This window comes from Dendropsophus ebraccatus, chromosome 1 (genome assembly GCF_027789765.1).
Source record: "Dendropsophus ebraccatus isolate aDenEbr1 chromosome 1, aDenEbr1.pat, whole genome shotgun sequence".
NCBI lineage: Eukaryota > Metazoa > Chordata > Amphibia > Anura > Hylidae > Dendropsophus > Dendropsophus ebraccatus.
The window spans coordinates 210319798-210342071 of NC_091454.1; the positions used below are offsets into that span (position 1 = coordinate 210319798).

At 45.0% G+C, this 22274-nt stretch overlaps 1 protein-coding gene across 1 annotated transcript; it reads right to left on the reverse strand.

The window, feature by feature from the left end:
* Positions 1-499: 499 nt before the first annotated feature.
* Positions 500-19073, reverse strand: DNMT1 (DNA methyltransferase 1). Its single transcript, XM_069946381.1, has 34 exons — positions 18658-19073; positions 15545-15587; positions 12527-12634; positions 11886-12084; positions 11557-11629; positions 11343-11424; positions 10941-10987; positions 10762-10810; positions 10592-10675; positions 10347-10456; positions 10146-10264; positions 9084-9176; positions 8852-9003; positions 8581-8768; positions 7593-7770; positions 7403-7500; positions 7170-7320; positions 6977-7092; positions 5878-6079; positions 5662-5795; positions 5413-5586; positions 4911-5135; positions 4581-4773; positions 3736-3826; positions 3473-3598; positions 3101-3383; positions 2795-2936; positions 2141-2307; positions 1873-2050; positions 1543-1738; positions 1303-1466; positions 1104-1220; positions 932-1022; positions 500-789 (listed from the first exon to the last, which is right to left on the reverse strand). The coding sequence occupies exons 1-34, from the start codon at positions 18705-18707 to the stop codon at positions 755-757; spliced, it is 4458 nt and encodes a 1485-aa protein (XP_069802482.1). The 5' UTR covers positions 18708-19073; the 3' UTR covers positions 500-754.
* Between the last annotated feature and the right edge of the window lie 3201 nt (positions 19074-22274).

Sequence of the window (22274 nt, forward strand, 5' to 3'; positions counted from 1 at the left end):
GGGCAAACTGGGAGGCTTCCCAGGACTGGATACGGCTTTTCCCCAGCACCCAGGGAGAAGCCTCAGTCATTTGGAAGCAGGTAATGAGTAGATTGCAGAGAGAAAAGCGCTTCATTACTGTAAGTTCTCATCTCTACTAGGTGTCATGCCTTCATGAGTGCAGAGACAGGGGTGCTGACCAAAGACCTCAGTGGTCTACGCCCCCTTAAAGGGGTTATCCAGCATTAGAAAAACAAGGTCACTTTATTCCAGAGACAGCACCACTCTTCGTCAGGTGTGATTTGTAATTAAGCTCCATTCAGAGACGAGAGCGGTGCTGTCTCTGGAAGAAAGTGGCTATGTTTTTGTAATGCTGGATAAACAAACACCTTTAAATCTGCAGCTATAAAAGTATGCTATGAGTTGTAGTATTGCATCAGTGAATTGCTTGCTTTACAAAGGGATCACTCAAGTAAACTGAAACCGCTTAATACAAAAAGATTTCAGTACAAGTTTTTTTTTATTGGAAATATTACAACATATAAAACCTACTTAATAGATCTCCACAAATACAAAGTGGATAAAACGCAGTACATAGAATAAAAGATGGTTTGTAATAAAAACAAATGTTATCAAAACGCTCGAGTCCAGCTAAAAAGCCGGATAAGGCCACAAGTAGTGCTGAACCGAGCGCCTGTCTGCAGTGCACAGATGTAGGAAATAAAATAAAGGATGGACCTAGAAGTGCGGTAGAGGTAGAGCATTCCCCAGGAGGTTAATCCATCTCCATCTTCTCCTGCTTTACAACGTCTGCAAACAAGAAGGTCAAAGTTAACGAGCGTAAGTTATATATTTCACCAATATACAGATCCCCCCCCCCCCCATGTCACAAGATATGCTATGTGTTTGTCCCTCTGCTTCCTATATACTTGAGGTGCTGCCATGAACTCACCTGTTTCTTTCTCTTTGAGCTTTGCCATGACGCAGGCCTTGACCTCCAAGCCAATTGCTTTAGACAGCGGAGGAGGCACAGCATTGCCAACCTGAAAACCAGCATCAAGATGGATGAGTATTCAATGGTTTGTGAAGTTATCGTCAGGAAGTCGCTTGTAATAGTCTCTTACCTGTCTGTGTTTGTCCAAGATGTTTCCAAACAGTCTGTAGGTGTCTGGGAAGCCTTGAGATCGGGCGCATTCTCGTACACTTACCACACGGTGCTGTTCTGGATGAAGGACGCGGCCCTGGAAGAACCAGAGGACAAAGTTCACTCAGGATCCTGTAAGTGCAGACATGTATTTCACCTGTCCAGCACAGTAACCGTACCTGTTTACCCATGGGCTCAGGGTTAGTAACTGTGGTGCTGAAGAAGCCGTCCCATTCCAACCTGCCATACAAGCCTGCCCAGTGATTGTGCCGGTTACCGGTGTGAGGCAGGCACCAGGGAATGAGTGTGTTGAACTGACGGTCTGCAGGGTCACACTGTTTACCTAAAAAGAGACCAGACATCAGTACAGCAGTGTCCAGACTACCTTCTCTTATGACAGACATTGGACACCTCCATACCTTCAGCACAGGAACAGACTCCCCTTAGAGCTCCAGTACTGCTGCGGCCATTCTTCTTGTCACTGTGAGTGTACCGTAGCTTGCGGGTGGTTGTGCCATCGGATAGGCGAACCTCGATGTTTGGGAGATCTCGCCAGTCTGAGCCAGGTGCGAGGGGTATGTGTCTCATTCTGGCAGCTACCAGGGCGCTCATGTCCTGAGGAGATTGGATATTATGACCATGTGTACACCCACTCTGACCAGCCAGGGACTAGCTATAGTATATAGAACATACTGCTGGGTCTGAGCACACAATGGTATAAAGTAATGTATTGGATACACTGTACTCACCTTGCACACATGATCCCTGAGGATTGGCTGATACTGCGAGCCCCGAATCTGTCTCTGGAACCAGGACTGTGGCTCGCCATTATAAGATATTTCAAGGGCAGAGGCTCCATTACGGATCTCAGGCAGGTCAGACATAGTATCCCGCACTGTGATGGTTCTGAAGAGACTGGAGTTTGTTCTGTATATAGTCAGAAAGGAAGAAGTTAGAGGATAAATGACTAAGAGCAAGTTACACAAGCCCACACAGGAACCATGCTGTATATGTCACCTTGTAATGTTGCTGACGTATTTCTTCTCATCCACCACAACACTTAACTGGCAGGCACGGGGTGCAAAGACATGCAAGGGCTCAGGGAACATGGGCAGCTTCTCTCCAGGTGCGGCTGCAAGGACGATGGCTCTTCTACGAGTCTGGGCCACACCATACTGACCGGCCTATAGGGACATATGCAGAAGATAAGTGAGCCATTCTACAAACATTTAATGTAGGTTTCGAAGGGATTATCCAGAGTTTGCAAAAAGTAGCTGTGCTTCCCCCCCCCCCCCCCCCCCCAACAGTGCAAACCTTGTCCTCAGGCTGTGTGGTATTACACTTCAGCTCCATTGACTGAAGAGAACTGCAAACCCACAGCCAAGCAAAAGTCCTCTTTCCAAGCCTAACAATCCCTTTAACACAAGCAACCTGTGGCCTTCCTAGTAAACATGTATTTTTAATCCTATAGCTCTGATGTTCCCATTATTTTTTTTCATATAGAAACTGTAAGACTGAATAGCCAACTTGGTATGGCATGTCCGCACCGCCAGGTTTGACTGGGCACGTTAAGTTGCCTGGATCTCAAGGCTGCAACTAGTCCATGTATTTTACCCAAAAGCCCATGGTAGCGTACTGATAAAGCAGACTATGGAATGGGTAAGATTTTACCTGCAACACTCCAAAGGTACACTGGTATCCCATGCGGACAAGACAGCGCAAGGTTAGTTTCAGCACCATAGAACTCTTGAATGATACAAAGTTCCTGACGTTTTCCAGCAGGAAGAATTTGGGTCGGTAATAGTCACAGTAACTAAAACACATGTAGGAGAATTGGTCACAATGGAGACAAGAAACCATAGTTTCTAAAGATGTATTAATTGCTCTGTGTGGACAGTCATACGGCAAGTAGTGTGCATTTCCTAGACCTGCCCAAGGTCAGAGACTATATACAAGCATCTTACACCAACTACTCACCTGAGATATGAAACCACCAAGGAGTTTTTGAACTTTGAGTAAGTTCTGGAGTTGAACCTGTTCATCCCGCTGAAGCCTTGACAGGGCGGGCCTCCGCACAACATCTCCACATCGCCCTTCTGAGGCAGCCGCTGGCCCAGAGAGTTGGTCTTCTCCCCTGACATGACCAGCTTCAGCAGGACGTTACAGTCCTCAGTGAACACTGTTGTCCCTGGATTGTTCAGCCTGAAGGCTTGTGCAGCCGGGTCCCACATCTCTATGGCCCACTTAGTCTCAGATATGCCTGAAATTTCAGAAAAAAGGGAGTCTATGAGTATCAGAGTAAAGACTTTGTGGTAAAAAAAAAACAAAAAAAAACGATTCTTGCGTTACCTGCTTGATGGAAGCCTTCAGACAGACCACCACAGCCGGAAAACACATCCAGAGTGCGGAGTTTAGGTAGGTGATCCTCCGCTCTCTTTTCATCTTCGGACTGTGCAGACGACATTTTTCCCTTTCCTGCAAGTGATGGAGATAGTTTAGTTTGAGGCTGAACAAGTTTTGGAGCATGTAGACTCCATATATCCACTTTGTGGGTAACTCTTGGCATATTGAAGTTACAACCAAAGTTGAGGACACAAGACACATGATCTTACCTTTTCCTTTGCCCTTCCCCTTGCCTTTGTTCATAGAGCTACGGGCATGGTTAGGTGGATCTTCGAAGCTCTTAGCTTTTGCATTGTAAGCCTGAAACATAGGGTACTAAAGTTATGGTCTGTACCGTACATCGGACTTACAGACCACCACCTGCAACGCAGTCTACAGCTTATGCTGAGAACTGAGAGTTGTAGTTGCACAAGACACAGCTGTGGAGTGTTTTAATTTTAGTACCAACTATTCAATAGACAATTCTAACCCCTCAGTAATAAAAGGCACCACTATTGAAGGTCCTCAAAAAGCAGCATGATAGGACAGATTGCAGTTGAGGACCAATGACCAATGCTTTACGCAAGTGTAAATTAGGAAAATACAGCAGGCAAGACACCAAGAATCCATATGGGACACATAGCATACCCACAGGATGAGCCTTTAGTGTGCCCAACCTCTGGGACCTGCACCTACCTCCAGATCAAGGTCCCATTTGGTTAGAGATGGTCTAGAAATCAAAACTGCAAAATCCAGCAAGTTAGTTTTCATAACTCCCACTGACTTCTTTGGAGGGCTGGAAAGCCCTTGATCTAAAGATTGTAACAGAGCAGGGACCTGCATCTTGCAATATACTTATTTTCCCTGACAGCTTAAAATGACTTTCAGAAACAGCACCACTCATGTCTTCACTTTATGTGGTATTGCAGCCCAGTTCCATTGAAGTGAATGCAGATTAATTTAAATACACTGAGGACAGCGGTGGTGCTGTTTTTTTGAAAGCAGTTTTTCTAATCCTGGGTAACCTTTAAAACTGCAATAGTTTCCATTTGCAGAGCACAGTATATCCATTTACCTCTAGGAAGTAGAACCTGTCTGCCCCTCCAGCTGAGTATTCCTGAATAGACTCGGTCAAATCTTCACCATATTCCACAGAACACCGACCCTGCACGTCTTTGAAGTCCACTGTGGCTTCCTCCTCGCTCCAGTACACCATGTTAATGTCTGAATGGTAACTAGCCTTCAGTCCCTTATGAGTATTCTCAGGCCTGCAATAGAGAGTCAGATAGGTTGTCAGAACAGGAACCGGAATCTAGATTTATTACAACCGGCACAGTGAAAGCTGCTATGGGTTTTCTTGTTGGTGTCTGGAAGACTTGCACAGCACCTTACAGAACCACATTACCTGTAAAACTTGTACACCCGCAGTTTGATGTCAGATTCATTGGGTTTTCCATTGCTTCTCTTGTTGCAGTAGATTTCCTTGATGCGGCCTAGTCTGTATGGCTCTGGGGCATCCAAGTTGCTGCCCTTGATGTAGTCAGAGGACTTGCGGTAATACTCAGGGTACAGATCCTCATCTACATCATCCTTCTTGTGAGACCTTTTCACAGGACTGCCCAGTTTTACACTAGGATAAAAAAGGATGAAGTGTCAGAAGTCCATAGACTTTATGGAGAACATGTCTTCTGGAGACAGCAAGGAGAGAGCACACAGCTGAGTGAATCTCCTGACTCATTCTAGAAGCTGGTGAGGTCTCATTTCCCCAAAGCACTGGTCTGAGAAAGCGACATTTGGGGTCCACTTTACAGGACTATGGGCCCTCAATACAAGAGCTACATGTGACCAAGGTTACTTCTATAACAGTGTTAACTTAAGGGCTCAGCACTAGCTTGTTGGTCGTATACCTGAAGGTGAAAGCATCTGGCAGGAGTAAGACGCCATCACCAATCTTGTATTGGATGCCGTTCTTTGTGGCCAGACTGTAGCAAACTTTTCCATCAAAATCGTCAGCAATGTCGAAGACCCTGGGCATCTCCCTCTGCCTTATTTCCGCTAGCCGGGCACAGCTGGTACAGAACCTAAGACGTAAAGGTTATGTAAGTAATGGCTCTTAGTTTATCAGATGAGACGTCAGCAGATGAGCATGAACTTACTTGTACTTGTTGTCCTCCGCCGGCTGCACCTTTGGTGGAGTCTCAAAACGGGCATACTCCGGATCATACCACAACTGGTAGTAGTAAGACTTTCCATCATCTTCCACTACAATGTTGTCATGGTCTAAACCACCCTAAGTTTAGACAAAGGAGAGTCAAATCCACATATGAAGCTGTCAGTAAATGCTATATACGGGGGATGGGTTCTTTACTGACCTCCATGAACCAGTCTTCTGATGGAGCCTTGTAAATGACATTAACCTTGCCATGAATGTAAGACAGCTGCATGTCCTCACATTCATCCACAAGGAAAAGCTCCAAAGGATCGGAAGTGGCTCCCAGGACTGTGTCTGTACCCAGGCAGAACCAGTGTGCGTGAAACATGGGACCATTGGCATCTTCCCACATGGATGTAATCCTAAAGAACAAGGAAAGCAATTGTGAGCCTTGTAGACGGCATGAACACTGAACAGGACTTTAGTCATGGGGCAAACTAGGACTGGATAAATATTTGAGGTCCGTCTGAATTAAGGATTGGGCATGTTGTATGTCAGCAATTGGATCCTTCTGTTTAAAGTCATCTAAACTGGTCTCTTCAGACCACATGAACAGTCGATTGAGCTGAACAGTCGATTGAGCTGAACATTCATGTGTATAAAAGGGACAGCTGTGACTATAGTCACGAGTATGGCAACCTTAAGATCTAGGTGTTGCAAGCAGAGAAGGAAGATTAAACTGCACTCACCCGTTTAAATTTTCTTCATCTTTATTAGCACATCGTAGTAAAAGTTAGACAAGGTGCAGACACAGCGGCGGCAGACGCCATGGAGGCGAGGTTACAGGGTGTTCCACGCCCTTACGGCGCTTCTACGGACCAACGGAGGTTGGTCCGAAGAAGCGCCGTAAGGGCGTAAAACAGCCTGTAACCTCACCTCCATGGCATCTGCACCTTGTCCAACTTTTACTACGATGTGCTAATAAAGATGAAGAAAATTTAAACGGGTGAGTGCAGTTTAATCTTCCTTCTCTGCTTGCAACACTATATATGTGCCTATATTTTTTTGAAGCTAGCACCACCTGATTTTATTGCTGTTTACGGACTGTGAGCAAGAGGATTGCTGGGAGCAGTAGTGCCACCATTCTCTGGTTGTGGATATATTAAGATAGTCATTTTGTTATCCAACTAAAAGTACTGTAGGAATGTCATGCAGTAATGGTCTTCAGAGTGTATTCAGAGTGTATAGTTAAGATCTTTCAGGACACTTTGTGAAGCCATTTTATCTACAGGTATCCCAACATCCTATACAGTACAAACCTTGCCAGATACAGAGGCTCTGTGGGATTATCAGGGCTCACGGATACACAGTCACCAACCTCCAAGATTTCGTCATCGATCGACACCCTAAGATAGTATTCCTTCTTCCCTTCAGTCTTAATAAAAGAGAAGCCTGTTAGAAGTTCTGTCTGGAAGCTCATGTACCTCATATGTAACAAGTCATGTTTCTTACCTTGACAGGGTCCCCACGCCAAGAGATTCTGTTCTTTTTCTCCTGTTTCTTCTTGCGGCCCTGTAGGATCTTCTTAGGAGAAGGCATTTCAGGGATATTGTCGTCCACCTCCTCATCTTCATCTGCCTCCTTAACAGCCAAGTTTGGACACCTAAGAGGGAGTGTGAAGTCAGGATGTGTTGAAGTAGGGGGAAGGTGGGTCAGAATTTATAGGATATCCATCATGTCCATACCTTCTCTGCAGACAAGCCTGCTTGTTGCGGCCGGTTCCTCCAAACTTCAACATGTCCTGGCAAGCTTTACATTTGCCACAGTCCGGCTGCTGGCATACCTGGATGAACATACAGCATTAGCAATAAATTCCCCGATTGCTCTATCATGAGATATTATAAGAGTAGTCGCATCATACTACTGTGTCCTTACCTCACATACTCCACAACGTCTGCGCTTGTTGTTCTCCTTCTCATCGTTGTTCTCAATCTGTTCAGAGAAGAAGGTGTCGAAGATCTGGTACACCAGTCTGGTGGTGGTGGCCTTTGTTGGGCCCTTATCCTTCACAATCTTTGTGGGATGTCTTATTGCTTGTCTCCTCACTGCCCGCCTGTGCAAACAGAAAAGACCCAGCCCGATAGATGTAAAAGGGGGGGGTTCACTCCATAACCTACAAAAAGCCAAGCTATATTGGCAAAGTCAAGAACTTAACCACAAACGCTTGGGGGGGGGGGGGGGGGGGGGGGGGGGGGAAATGGTCCAAACAGAAAGATATACATTTTTTGGGGGGGGGGGGGGGGGGGCTTTGGATTTTTTTGTGCAGGGCCATTCTGTGGCCTCCCTTCCCTGTTTGTGCACGCTTTGCTGGGTTGATGGTCGCTGACCGACAAAATTGTGGAGATTGTGTAGTGACCCACGTGAACCAGGCCTGGCACAATATGGTTTGATCAAATTATATACACCAACATCCTGGCGTTGGTTTTTAAATGTAGCAGAGTGGCATTAGTGTCAGCCATAGGTGTGATGTGCAACAGCTCCTTTCTCTCCCAGTCGTAAAGATAAAAATTTTTCAATTACTTTAATATAAAAACCTCACGACGTTCAGTACTTAGCTGCTGTCCACCCTGGAGGAAGTGGTGTATTCTTTCCAGTCTGCCACCTCTGGCCATGTCAGGAACTGTCCAGAGCAGGAGGGTTTTTCGATGGGGATTTGCTACTGCTCTGGGCAGTTCCTGACATGGACAGAGGTGGCAGCAGAGCACTGTCAGTCTGGAGAGAATACATCACTTCATGCAGGACATACAACAGCTGATAAGTACTGGAAGACTGGAGACTTTCTTTAAATAGAATTTACAAATCTGTATAATTTTCTGGTACCAGTTAAATTTTCCAGAGATCCCCTTTAATAAGTTACACCAACCTCTTTCCTAGTGTGACTCCAGCAAGTTTGATCAGATCCCTCATACAGGGGGTAATAATGACTGGCTGCTCATCACTGTCTGCAGCATCATCGTAGCTCTCCACCTGCTCCACCACAAACTGTGCGTGCCTCAGGAGAGAGTCCTCTGTGAAGCGATTGAAGTTCAGTCCTGCTGGTGGGACGGTGGTCTGAAACCAGAAGACGAGAGAACTTTACACCCTGGTCCTGCCCGGTGATGGAACTGAAGCTTTCCCCTTTAATCTTAACCCACCTCAATCTTGTTGAGCAGATCTTCATAGGAGACATCTGGATTGTTCTGGAGAAATTCTACCACTATTTTGCTCATATAGATCTTCTCTTGCATCAAGGCAAAGATCAGACTGTACTCTTCACTAGGGTCCATGAGGAAGTAGTCAGCAAAGGCTGTGAAAGAAAACAGATGTCAGTAGAAACCCTCAATAGTTTTAATGGACTGGTTTCTGACTGGAGGAGAGACCACTTACCAGTTGTAAACCCAATCAAAGCTCTCTCTCCTCCATCAAAGCCGGTTATCCACCAAGCATTAATAGGCCCAAGCTTCTTTGCTCGCACACCCCCTGCAAGCCAAATGGGAGACAGATTACTCTGAATAGGCCCTTCTGGTGTGAAGGTAAAGTAGCGATCAGAGGAAAGACTCTAAGTTAAATGGGAACTCCCAATTTTTTTTTTTTTTTCAAAACTAGTGTTAAACAGTTACAGATTTGTAAACTACTTCTACTTAAAACTCTCCAGTCTTCCAATACTTAGCTGCTGTATGTCCTGCAGGAAGTGGTGTATTATTTCCAGTCTGACAGTGCTCTCTGCTGCCACCTCTGTCCATGTCAGGAACTGTCCAGAGTAGTAGAAAATCCCCACAGAAAAACTCTGCTCTCTGCATGCCGGGATCTGTCCAGAGCAGGACAGTCAGACTGGAAACCACTTCCTGCAGGACATACAGCAGCGGATAAGTACTGAAGGAATATTAAATAGATGTAAAATTAGAAACCTGTGTAACCGACACCAGTTTATTTGAAGCTTTTGCCGGAGATCCCCTTTAAACTCACCCATATACCATTTCAAATCTAAAGTTTAGTCTCCAGCTGACACACCCTGTGCAAGGGACATAAACGATATTTAAAGGGGTAGTCCACCAAAAAATTTTTTCCTTCAAATCAACTGGTGCCATAAAGTGCCAGAGATTTGTAATTCACTTCTATTAAAAAAACTTAAGTCTTCCAGTACTTATCAGCTGCTGTGTGTCCAGCAGGAAGTGGTGTTTTCTTTCCTGTCTGACCCAGTGCTCTCTGTTGCCTCCTCTGTCCATGTCAGGAACTGTCCAAAGCAGGAGCAAATCCCCATAGAAAACCTCTCCTGCTCTTCAGACTGGAAATAATACAACTTCCTGTTGGGCATACAGCAGCTGATAAGTACTGGAAGGCTTGAGATTTTTTAATAGAAGTAAATTACAAATCTCTGGCACTTCATGGTAGCAGTTGATTTGAAAGAAATTTTTTTTGGGTGGACTACCCCTTTAAGTGACCACTCACCATCTAATGAGGGATTGTCGTCATATATCGGCTTCACAACACCACTGAAATACAGTTCAACGTTCTTCTCGATCAAGCCCGAATCAAAAGGACATAGATGTCCCTTCTTGTCATAAACACTAAGGAAGAAAATCGGGTTTAGAGCATGATGTCTACAGACAATGGTAAAGACTTAACATGTAAAAGCAGAGAACCACAGACCTGAAGCATGTAACTTTGTGCTGGGGCAGATCCTCATAGCTCTCAAACCCATCTTCATTGGCATCAAAGAGTGACAGGCGCTCATCTGTTAACATTTCTGGTTCCTCCAGCTGTGAAATAAATGGCACCATTAAAAGCTACCTAGTCTGGAAAGTCCCCCCCCCATAAGTGACCTCCATGTTAGGACGATGCTTGCATAAATACATTATGTATAGGAGATTGGAAATGTATCACACATCACTTACAGCATCATCTGGGTCACCCTGGAAGTACTTGAGGTCAGGGTCATCTAGATACTGTCTGCAGTCAACGCACTTTGGAGGTGGAGTCTGTAAAATGAAGGTAAAGTATAGTAGTAATGGACTCAGATTGTGCTCTTCAGATCATGTGTGTAAGATTTGAGACAAGGATTTACCTTCGGTGCCTGAACAGATTTAGGCTTCGGAGTTTCCTCTTTCACAGATCTAAAAATTATATTGGAGGGGGAAAAAAAAAACAAAAAACAAAAAAAAAAAAACACGGTAAACATTTCTGAAAGTGATGCTGGTCACATGGCAGAAAATACTGCATTGATATGGCATTGACCATCCTTACCCGTCTTCCTGCTGGGGTTCTACTTTCAGCTTCTTCTCTACTTGCTCCTAATGGGGACAAAACCAAAGTCTTAGAACATATGAAAAGTACCATCTACCCAAGAAAGTTCAGCAGAACATTACAGCACCAGATCTGTGTGAGAAGTATGACTCTTGAACCACTATCTTTGACTATTAGATCGATAAGCAATCCAGCGCAGACATGACTGATATATGGGAATGTATAGCGCTAGGAACCTCTAAACCATGGGTCTCCAAACTACGGCCATCCAGCTGTTGCAATACTACATTTCCACAAATCCAAAGCTTTAGCTGTCCAGGCATGATAGGAATTGTGGTTTTGCAACAGCTGGAGGGTTGCAGTTTGGAGACCCATGATCTAGACACTTAGAGCCAAACTCACCTCTTCAGCTTGTTCTTCTTGGGACACTTCATTTTCTGATTTCACTTCACCATTGGCATCGTCAGACTTACGCTTGCCTGGGCTGTAGGTGTAAAGGAGAAAAATTTATACATACAAATCTACACACCTTAACGCAATGTAACTATCGGCAAGAATAAAACAGTAGGTTTTTACAGTTCTAAGACTGTAAGAGATATAATCCTCATGTACTAACCCTTTGGCGAACATAGACATGATAGTTGGCTGTTTGCCACCATTTTTTGCAGGTCGCCCACGAGTAGATGATTCTGCAAGAAAATAAATAAAAATGTATAAGTTTAAACAAGTAGACAACCCAAGCAAATGTTTAGCGTTATGAAATGACATGTGTCCTATGTAATACAACTTCCTTTTAAGTTATATCAAATCCCTGTCCCTATATTTGCAGAATTTGATAGGAAACTTCCATTACACCAGCCACACACACACTGCCCATGCCAAGGACTCCTATGACGCCTCCCCATTTTGTTAGTCAGGTGATGCAGTCTCTGGTCAGTAAATTACTTTTCTCTCCGTTGGTCTTGCTCTTCCTGCCCCTGCGGCCTTTAGTGCCAGGTGTTGTAGTTTCCTCCATCTCCACATCCTCCTCATCGCTGCCACAAGTGCCATTGGGAGAGCAGCCATTAGGCTCGCCGTTCACCACCCCATTTTCACTGCCTAGTTCTTTCCCAAGCAGTGCCTTTACTTTTCTCAGATAACGTTCCTGAGGGACAAAAGAAAAGGAATTTTACAGCTTACAAGTCTGGGTTTTCTATAACACATGGCTGTGTATAAATCACACAACTCTACACAAGTCTGTGGATCTGCATATACAGCAGATATTACAGGTATGCAGTGCAGACAGGAAGTCTTGTGGCATAGATTATCCCTTTAAGGGAAGCTAAACACACCATATCGCAGCAGATTTTAAGAAGCAGATTTGATCTAAATACACAGCATCAAATCTGCTGATCCTGTATGCGTGATTCCCCCGAGGGTTCATTCACATGTACAGGATCTGCAGCAGATTTGATGCTGTGTTCAGTTTAGATAAGTCTGCTGCAGATCCGCAGCAGTAAATCCGCTGTGATATGGTGTGTTAAGTTATCCTAATGGAGCGTTGATTCCTCAGGGGCAGGAGAAATACACAACCATGTCATTCTCACCTCAGAGAGCTCCTCTTTGCTCAGCTTGGTTTCCAGGTCCGTCAGCTTGTCCTTCACATCTGCTTCCAGGTACTCCAGCACCAGGTTCAGCTTCTGCTCTACACATTCCTGCAAGGAGGTGCTGGGGTTAGGAAGAGGTCTGGTGCTTAACTAGTCTATAAAATTGTGAAACAGAAGGCTCCGACAGATACAGAGCAGCAGCATGGATAGTTAGCACTGAGCAAAAACCCGACTGTAGTTTCACAACATCTAGTGAGCCGCAGATTAAAGATCAACTACCAGCATGCCAAGACAGCCATTGGTTTTCCAGGTGTACTTTTGTAACAGCTGGAGAGCAATAAGTGAGACCACTTTTGTAGTCTATTGGTCAAGTCTTGTATTAAAGGGGAACCATCAGAAAGTTAAATGAATCAAAACAGCTGATGGCTCCCTATAGCGCACAGGGCAAGGACATTAAAGGAGAAGTCCGGCCAAAATTATTGTATTGCCCACAAAAAGGGTATACAAATCACCTATATACACTTATTACAGGAAATGCACATAAAGGGCTTTGTTCCCTGCACTTACTACTGCTTTAAGGCTTCACTTCCTGGATAACATGGTGATGTCACGACCCAACTCCCAGAACTGTGCGGGCTGTGGCTGCTGGAGAGGATGATGGCAGGGGGACACAGGGCACTGGAGGGACACTGAGCATCCCCCTGCCATCATCCTCTCCAGTAGCCACAGTTCTGGGAGTTGGGTCATGACATCACCATTTTAACCAGGAAGTGAAGCCTTGATGCATGAGTAAGTGCAGGGAAAAAAAACACTTTAATGGTGCGTTCACACCTACAGGATCTGCAGCTAATTTTCTGCAGATTTCATTTAAATAACTGAACACAGCATCAAATCTGCTGCAGATCCTGTAGGTGTGAACGCACCCTAAGAGTATTTCCCATAATAAGTGTATATTGGTGATTTGAATAACTTTTGAGGGGCAATACAATACTATAATTTTTTTGCCAAACTTCTCCTTTAATCCTGTGTCTGGTAGGTGCTCCCCCACCCTGAGGGCTCTAGACGTCCTTACCGGCCACATGATTACATGACAAGACAGCACGGTAACTGCGCTGAGGATAAAGGTGCCCCATGCACAGTCTAGAGACATACCAGCAGGTTAGATTCATCTAACCCGATGAGTGTCAGTCATTAAAAAAACACTTGACATGTTAAAAGCTTTGATCGATCCAGGTGTGAGTGTTCAGACCCTGACTTATGAGAATAAGCTGGGAGAAGACCATACTGCAGTGCATTCTGCTCCCCGCTCTGTCAGCAAGAATCTGGCTTCTACAATATTCTGCCAATCAGGTCGATTAGTCAGATTATCGCTACCTGTATTAAAGACAACGATTGGCTGATCAAATCTTTTGGGCTCGACCTAATTTTTTGCCGACTATGTATTGCTATGAGTAATAGTGATGCGCGGCCAACAGTTTATATGTAAAAAAAAAACCGTACACGTTATCTCTCCCTGCAGTTACCAGTAAAACTACAGAGCCTGTCCAAAGTGACAGGCTGCTCAGCCAATCACTGGCTGTGGTGGGCATCCCTACCAGTGATTTGCTGAGCAGTCTGACACTTCAGAGTTTGGCTCTGCAGTTGTACTGGTAACTGCAGGGAGAATCCAGAAGGTACAGGGAGCATGACAGGTAATGTATACAGTTTATTATAACCGCAAGGACATCCCCAAGTAGAATTATAAATATACAGTGGTACTTTGGTTTAATAGCTCAGTTTTTCAAAATTGTGACTTGGTTTAAGAGCATTGCTTTGGTTTAAGAGCCCCCTGTACTGGGTGGGAAGGGGAGTGGGGGAGGGGCATGGTCTGCATAGTAGGGTCTACAGCCCTGTACTCTGACCCAGGAAGTCTCCCTCACCTTACAAATCATAGCAGATCCAGGCTGGGGCTTACATCAGGGGACAGGACTGTGGAGGTAATCTTGTAATCTTTCCATAGCTGTTACCCCTCTCTCCCCGGACAGAGAGCGCTGCATGTATGTGCCCACATCTGTCCTGCTCATTTCTCCATACTCCCTGCAGTCTGTCAGCGCTGATTGGTCCATGCTGAACACACACCCCTTCCCCACTGCTGTCATGTGACCACACAGACCTCTTACAGCAGCCCTGCTTCTTTATTCTAGTCTGTTGTACTACACTACTGCATTATGGGGATCTGCAGTTCCATCCTCTTATCTACAACTGTGTTATCAGGGTTATGCAGTTACTATACATTATACACCACATGCTGATTGCTATACTGTACAGTAACTTATAATATCACATATTCGGCTGTTCGCATTGTTTATATCTGTTTTACATGTTATTCAGAATATAAAATTTTTGGGGTGTGGAAACAATTGTCTGCATAACAGTGATTACTTATGGAAAAATTTGCTTTGGTTTAAGAGAGGATTTGGATTACAAGCACAGTCTCAGAACGAATTATACTCGTAATCCAAGGCATGTGTGTGTGTGTGCGCGCGCATGTGTGTGTGCACATATCTATCCCTTGCTGCATGATAGTTAAGCCATGTAATATGCTCTGTAATTGAGCGCCAATTTAGCAGATTGGCACTTGTTTACTACAGAGATCATGCTGTGTAATACAGCCCTTACATTAGGGGCCTGAATCACTACATGAGAGTAGGGAGAAAACCACTTAGTGCAGTCTTGCTCTTACAATCGTTAGGGGTCTAAACACTTACATCCCAACCAATCAAAACTTTTGACATGTGAAAGTTTTTTGAAGCAGCGACACTTTAGAGCTCAAGCCACCTTCATGTAAATAGCTGCAATACCAGATATAACCCATAGGCGGCAGTGACTATACTGACTAATGTGACCGACTATGGCAGCAGGTTATAACATGGTGCAGACACTCTGCAGAGAGTGACGTATGCCTCGACATCCCCATATCCCACAGTATTAAAACTGTGAGCCTGATAAACATGGTGACAGCCAGTGTAAGCGCCATACCTTCTCAGACAGTCCGTCCTGTTCTTTATCCAAAGCCTTCAGCCTGGACAAGAGAAAAACGTCAGTGAGACAGTGCATAGAAGTGTAGATGCTGTACCGTATACACACTGGAAACATTCATTACGCTGCGCATCAACACCTCCGGTTCTAGTTACAGACGTGAGATTTGTAAAATGCCCCTTAACTCCTCAATCATGGGAACCTTCATGCAACTTTGCAGCAGAAGAAAACCCTACTCAATATGGAAGGTGCATCTCCTTAGGAGTCACATATGTTCAGTGTGACACAGAACGGACGGGTAAGCCGTGTAGATCAGCGGTAGTGCAGAAAGTGTTTAGGGGGCTTTAAGACAGTCACACATCTATCATTACAGCACCATACAGATTTAGACACTTTCCCGCATTAGTTTGCTCTACATTCAGTAAGCTTCCCCATAGTACAGTGCTGCAGATTAGCCGTGCCTAATAAACCTGCAATACACACTTTGTAAGTCCTTAAAGGGGTGTCCCTGTAACAAGTTATCACCTAACCACTGGATAGACAGTGCTTAATTGATGACTGGCAGAATGAGAGTCAGAAAACCACCCTAGAGTAGAACTCCGGGCCTTTAAAGTCTCTTTACTATATAGTAATATAGATCAGAGCCTACTCGCATGTCACACTGAACGCTCCGGCCACTACTCCAGTGATACTCATCTTTGAAGTGACAGCCCGCATGACTGTGCCTAGTCAGTGATTGGCTAAGCAGGACGTCCATCACAACCAATCACAGCTCAGCTTTTATGTCTCATATACCTCTGATAAGAATAAAGTTAAGCTGTGATTGGTCACTTAATAAGTCTTCATCCACTACATCTGAGCATATATACACACACAAACATGTATATAGCTACAGGCAGCCATATTTTTGGAGTCACTAAATATGGGTTTAGGGTGCCTACACACACACCAGATCGGCAGTGTATTTCAGTATGTAAGCTAACCCCCCCGCAAGCCGGAGCATACATCACCTCCTCCCCACTCCGGCTTGCTTCGGGGGCTCCGGGCAGGACATCCCGCTCAGCCAATCAGTGGCTGTGGTGGGGCAGTGCACCGATTGGCTGAGTGGGACGAGCAGACACGGCGAACCCCCAAAGCAAGCTGATCAGGTGATGTATGCTCCGGCCGGCGGGGGGGGGGGGGGGGGGGGGGGGTTAGCTTACATACTCACAGCAGGATGTCAATCCCGCTGCAAGTATGTATTCTAAATAAGGATGAACGGCACTGGATCCATGGCAGATTTCACACTGGATCCAGTGTGTTCGAAGGCTAACAGAAAAAAATAAAATTTTTTATTATTATATAATATATATAAAAATTAGATAATGTATATTACACACTGCCAAACAGACTGAAGGTAGCCACTAGTAAAGCATTGTTCTGTCAGTGTATACCTAGTCCATAGAAAATCTTACTTCTCAGCCGAGACCCCACTTAAAGGGGTAGTCCACCAAAAAAAAATTTCTTTCAAATCAACTGCTGCCATGAAGTGCCAGAGATTTGTAATTTACTTCTATTAAAAAATCTCAAGCCTTCCACTACTTTTCAGCTGCTGTATGCCCAAGAGGAAGTTGTATTATTTCCAGTCTAGAGAGCAGGAGGGGTTGTCTATGGGCATTTGCTGCTGCTCTGGACAGTTCCTGACATGGACAGAGGTGGCAGCAAAGAGCACTGTGTCAGACTGGAAAGAAAACACCACTTCCTGCTGGACACACAGCAGCTGATAAGTACTGGAAGACTTAAGATTTTTTAATAGAAGTGAATTACAAATCTCTGGCACTTTATGGCACCAATTGATTTGAAAGAAAAAAAATTTTGGTGGACTACCCCTTTAAGTAGCGCGCTCATTGTGATCAGTATTTGCAGTCAGTAAGGACCCTATTACACAGGACGATCGTGCAAAAAAAAAAAAAAAAAGTTAAAAAATAATAAAATCATTCGAATTTAAACGATAATCGTTCTGTGTAATTGCAGACAACGATCGAAAAAACGCTCGTGTGTCGTCGATTTAGATCTGGACCTAAAATTATCGTTAATCGTTAGCTGTAATTCCACATTCTGTCAGGGTAACTGCACATTGTCCATTGTTTTCCTGAGATCAGAAGGAATAAACGGTCATAGTAATGATCGTAATAACGACTATCATTTTGTGTAATATGGCGAACGTTTAACGATAAACACTCGTCTGCGATCACTAAGTAAATATATACCATAATAATGTGGCAGAGCCCAGCAGCACACAGAGGGTAAGCTTTATTATAGAGACCTATGACAGGGGGTAAATAGTGAGCCTATATAGGACACAGCACAGGGACACAGGAAATAGCTTTATCTGCTGCAAAACTACCATTCCCATGATGCCCCAACAGGCTACAGCTTGCAGGGCATGAAGGGAGTTGTAGTACTGCAACAGCTGGATTTGTCCTTCATCACAACTAATGGGCCTGATCACTCCAGTGGGTGCAGGTCACTACAAGTCCCAGCCTTAGGATGTAAACACAATCTCAGGTCACCAAAAGCAACCCCCATGACTAGTCATTCCTACACAGGAGACAGATGACATGATATGGTGGCTCCACCTCACAGCTGGGACTTGTAGTTCCCCATATATAAAACTACTGCATCCTCCCTACCACTGCAGTAGCATTAGATGTATGCTTGGACTTGTAGTTCACAAATATATAAAGATAGAGGTGACCACATCTACAATAAGACGGGATGCATGCTTGGACTTGTAGTTCACCAAGATTAATCACACCATTGCAATAGCACCAGGTATATCTAGATCAATACATTCTGATACTTGTAGTCCCCAAATTACTACATTTGTGTCTATAACTAGGGTGAAACTACAACTCCCAGCATGCCCAGTGCTCATAGCATGAAGAGTCAAAGCTCCCTGATGTCAGAGGGCATGCTGGGAGTTGTAGTCCCCCAAGAAGAGGGGCAGCAGAACACTAAAGGTTTCCCCATAGACTTGTTATGAGACAGGGACGGGCTTAGGCTCTACAGACACTGGACCGTCGTAATAATCGCCCGGTGACGTCAGAGAGGTGACGTCACTCGCCACTTACCGCTTCCTGACGTCAGCAGGCAGGGCGGGAGAGTAGGCCTGGGCGGGCATGATCCGGGGCGCACACGGATACGACTCCTGAAGAAAATACGGAGATAAAACACACAAGAAGGCTAGAGATAAAATAGCGCGGGAAAAGACGCCTTTCCCGCCAACACAGGAGCCGTAGAGATACAGAAGCCGCCAGACAGCGCCGCGGGCCACCGGAACTTAATAACAGCGCGAACCGAGCACCGGAGACAGCCAGAACACAGAGACACCCGGCAGCACGTTAGCGCTCCAGCTTTTCAAATGGCCCCGGGATCACGTGACCCCGCCCCCTTGCACTCTCCCGCGCTTTGTGTTTACGCGCGAAACCCGGCCGTGACGTCAGGTTTAAAGGTCAATGTGGCGGGAAGAGCGCGCCTGCGCAGTGGGGAGAGGGGTCGGACGTCTGGACCTGAGGACGGGACGCCTATATGGTGACGTCACACCGTGGGGAGTTGCCATGGTGATGAAGCCTGGACGGGAGCCAGTCCTGAGGAGCTGTGCAGGAGCCGGCGTGCTTTTATTGCTCTCTGTTTACACACAGCGATCGTTTTCTTTTCTTTATTTTTTTAATAGTAGTATGGAAAAGTTTTTGTCATCTTAATAAACATGCAACTACTCTAAGGGCCCTATTCCAAGGGACGATTATCGTTCAGATTATCGTTAAGTCGTTCGAATCTAAACCATAATCGTTCGGTTGAATAGCAGTTAACGATCAACGACCGAACGAGAAATTGTTGATCGTTTAATAAGACCTGGACGTTCAAATTGAATAAGACGTCGTTCGCAGTAGTGACGAACGCAATAGCGACGGCAAGATGACCGCAAGAACGATCATAAGTAACTATTATCTCTCCATGTAAATGGGCGAAGGATTTCAGGTCTTTCGCAATAACGGTCGTTTGGATCGTTTAAAGTTAACGATTATGAGAAAGATAATCGTCCCGTGCAATAGGGCCCTAACTTTTTCTTTTCCATTGTTGCGTTCCAAAAAACTCTACTTTATAAACGTTGATAAAAGTTTTTATTTTTTTGGGCCCCATTGTGGGTTACAATGACTTTTTGTTTACATTTTAACAATCCCTTTTTTTTAATATAAAAACTTGAATTTAAGAGTCTAATGGTACTTTTACACAAAGCAATAATTCGCCCGATCACACAATTAACGATTTTGAATGAACAATGTTTTTTTTTTAATAACGATCAGCGTTTAGACGGAGCGATATAGCGTACGGAAAAATCGTTATGTGATCGTTTTGCGATCGCTTTAGCCTATCTCGCACATAGGTGAAATCGTTGAAAGACTGTTTACACAGAACGATCTGTGAATTTTTTGCAAACGACCAACGATAATTTGAGAACATGTTGAAAGATCACAATGAACGATTTCTCGCTCGTCGTTTGATCGTTCGCTGCGTTTACACGTACGATTATCGTTCAAATTCGATCGTTATCGTGCAGATTCGAACGATAAATCGTTCCGTGTAAAAGGACCATAAGTCCTCGGACATTGGTTCTTGCACCTATATGAGAGCTTGTAGTTTTTATTGGTACCATTTTACATATTTTTTTGGATTTTTTTTATATGGTTTTCTTGCGGCTGGAGATTGATTTCAGGAAGACTGGACAATGCGGCCGATGTCCTGTAAAACGTATTACCTTTCATATTTCCCTATTAACTCGTTGACGTGTTTTCTGAGGCATGTGCCAGTTTTGGGGGTTTTATTGGAGTTTTTTTTAACCCCACCACCACCACATTCGTTACATTACTGAATCAGATTGAGGGCTGAGATTTACAATGGGTCTGCAAATTTCTGCCTTAAAGGGAATGTGTCAGCAGAAAATAGCTGATTGTTTAACCCCTTCCCCCAATATGACGTCCAGGGAAGTCATGAAAAGCAGTGCCAGAACGCATCATGACGTCCCTGGACATCATGGTTTCCCTGCCTCCCCCTGCTGTCCCTAAATGAGATCGGGCAGCAGGAGGAGGCTGTATCACACAGCCTCCTCCTGCTGCCACTGCCCGGAGGGGAGCCGCGCTCCCCCGGGCAGTTAACCCCATAAATGCCGCGGTCGATGCGACCGGAGCGTCTGTGGGGAGATTTGTGGTGTATGGGGGAGATCGGGCGGCGGGAGGAGGCCGTGGCATGTTGCCTCCTCCCGCCACCACTGCTGATCCTCCCCCTGGCCTGTTCGCCCCCCCCCCCCTGTACCGGCGATGGCCACTATTACCATTATAGCGGCAGCCGCCGCTGCCTTTCATCTCCCCCCCACCGTGAATCCACGGCGGGGGGAGATGAAATAAGTGTCCCCAGGGGCACTAAATGTCCCTAAATGAGGCGGGCTGGAGGCGGGCTGGGCCGTCCCCAGTGGGAGGGAATTCCCTCCCCTGTATGACGCGGCTCCATTCATTCTAAGGGAGCCGCGTCATACAGGGGAGGGAATTCCCTCCCACTGGGGGCGGCCCAGCCCGCCTCCAGTGCTTGAGCACCAGCCTGTTCCGGTGCATAGAACGGCGCCGTGCACGGGAACCGGGCCTTTTAACTCCTTCCTTTAAATTTGGTATCTGTCTATGCTGTTCACCAGCCAGCTCCTGGCCCTGGTCTTCTGCCCCATGGAGCAGAATACATTTTATGTTTTAATATAGAAAAGAGCGATAGGAGCCTGCACAGATCAAGGCACAGGGACCCACACTATCAAGCCATGAACCAACATGTCCAGGACCGATTTTTAACCTTTGGAAATAACAAGTGAAATTTTTATTCAATAATGGCAAGAAGACATGATGAAGAGACTGAGCAATTGCTAGAGAAATTATATTGGATAATTAGAATTGTACACCTCTTTGTTATATAAAAAAAATAATGCTTGGACTGGAAATCCATTTATTGCTCATGTTAAGTAGAAACAGAACTATATCCTGCAGACCATAGTTAAGGACTAAAGGAAACGTTAGATTACAGCCTGATATTTTAGGATATGTGGTTTGCGGTTCTTTTGGTGTGCAGCTGCTACTTCCATCTTTATCTCATAATATGGAGAATGAGCATGAAAGCTAAAATCTACTATTCATACAGATTATAGGGAAGAAAGAGGCCATTACTAGTGTTATACACAGACCAATTCAGGTTTGGTAACTTCCTCCAAACCCGAACGCTTGCCATTTGTTTACTGGCGGCTGGAGAAGTTGGTTGCTGCCCCTGGGGTTCCAGGAAAACATGGATACAACCTAATATCCACATGACATCCGTGATGTCCGTGAAAAACACAGATCCCATAGTCTTCTATTGGCTAATCACCATCAGTACAGGGACATGTATATTTTTACAAAACAAATTTTGGATTCGTGAAAAAGTGGAATGTATGAATAGCTCAGTAGCAATCAATGGGCAATAAGTTTATCCATGATTGAAGATCGCTAATCTTCTTTGTGGGACCTTTGAATAAGGCCAAAGGCTTTTTTTGTGTCTATAGGTAGGAGGAATAAGGGGTGCAAAAGCAAACAAAAACATGAGAGTGCACTCACCCGTTAAAACTTGTCCTTTATCAGATTACTTCATGCAGTCCATACAAATGGTGATAGCTGGAACG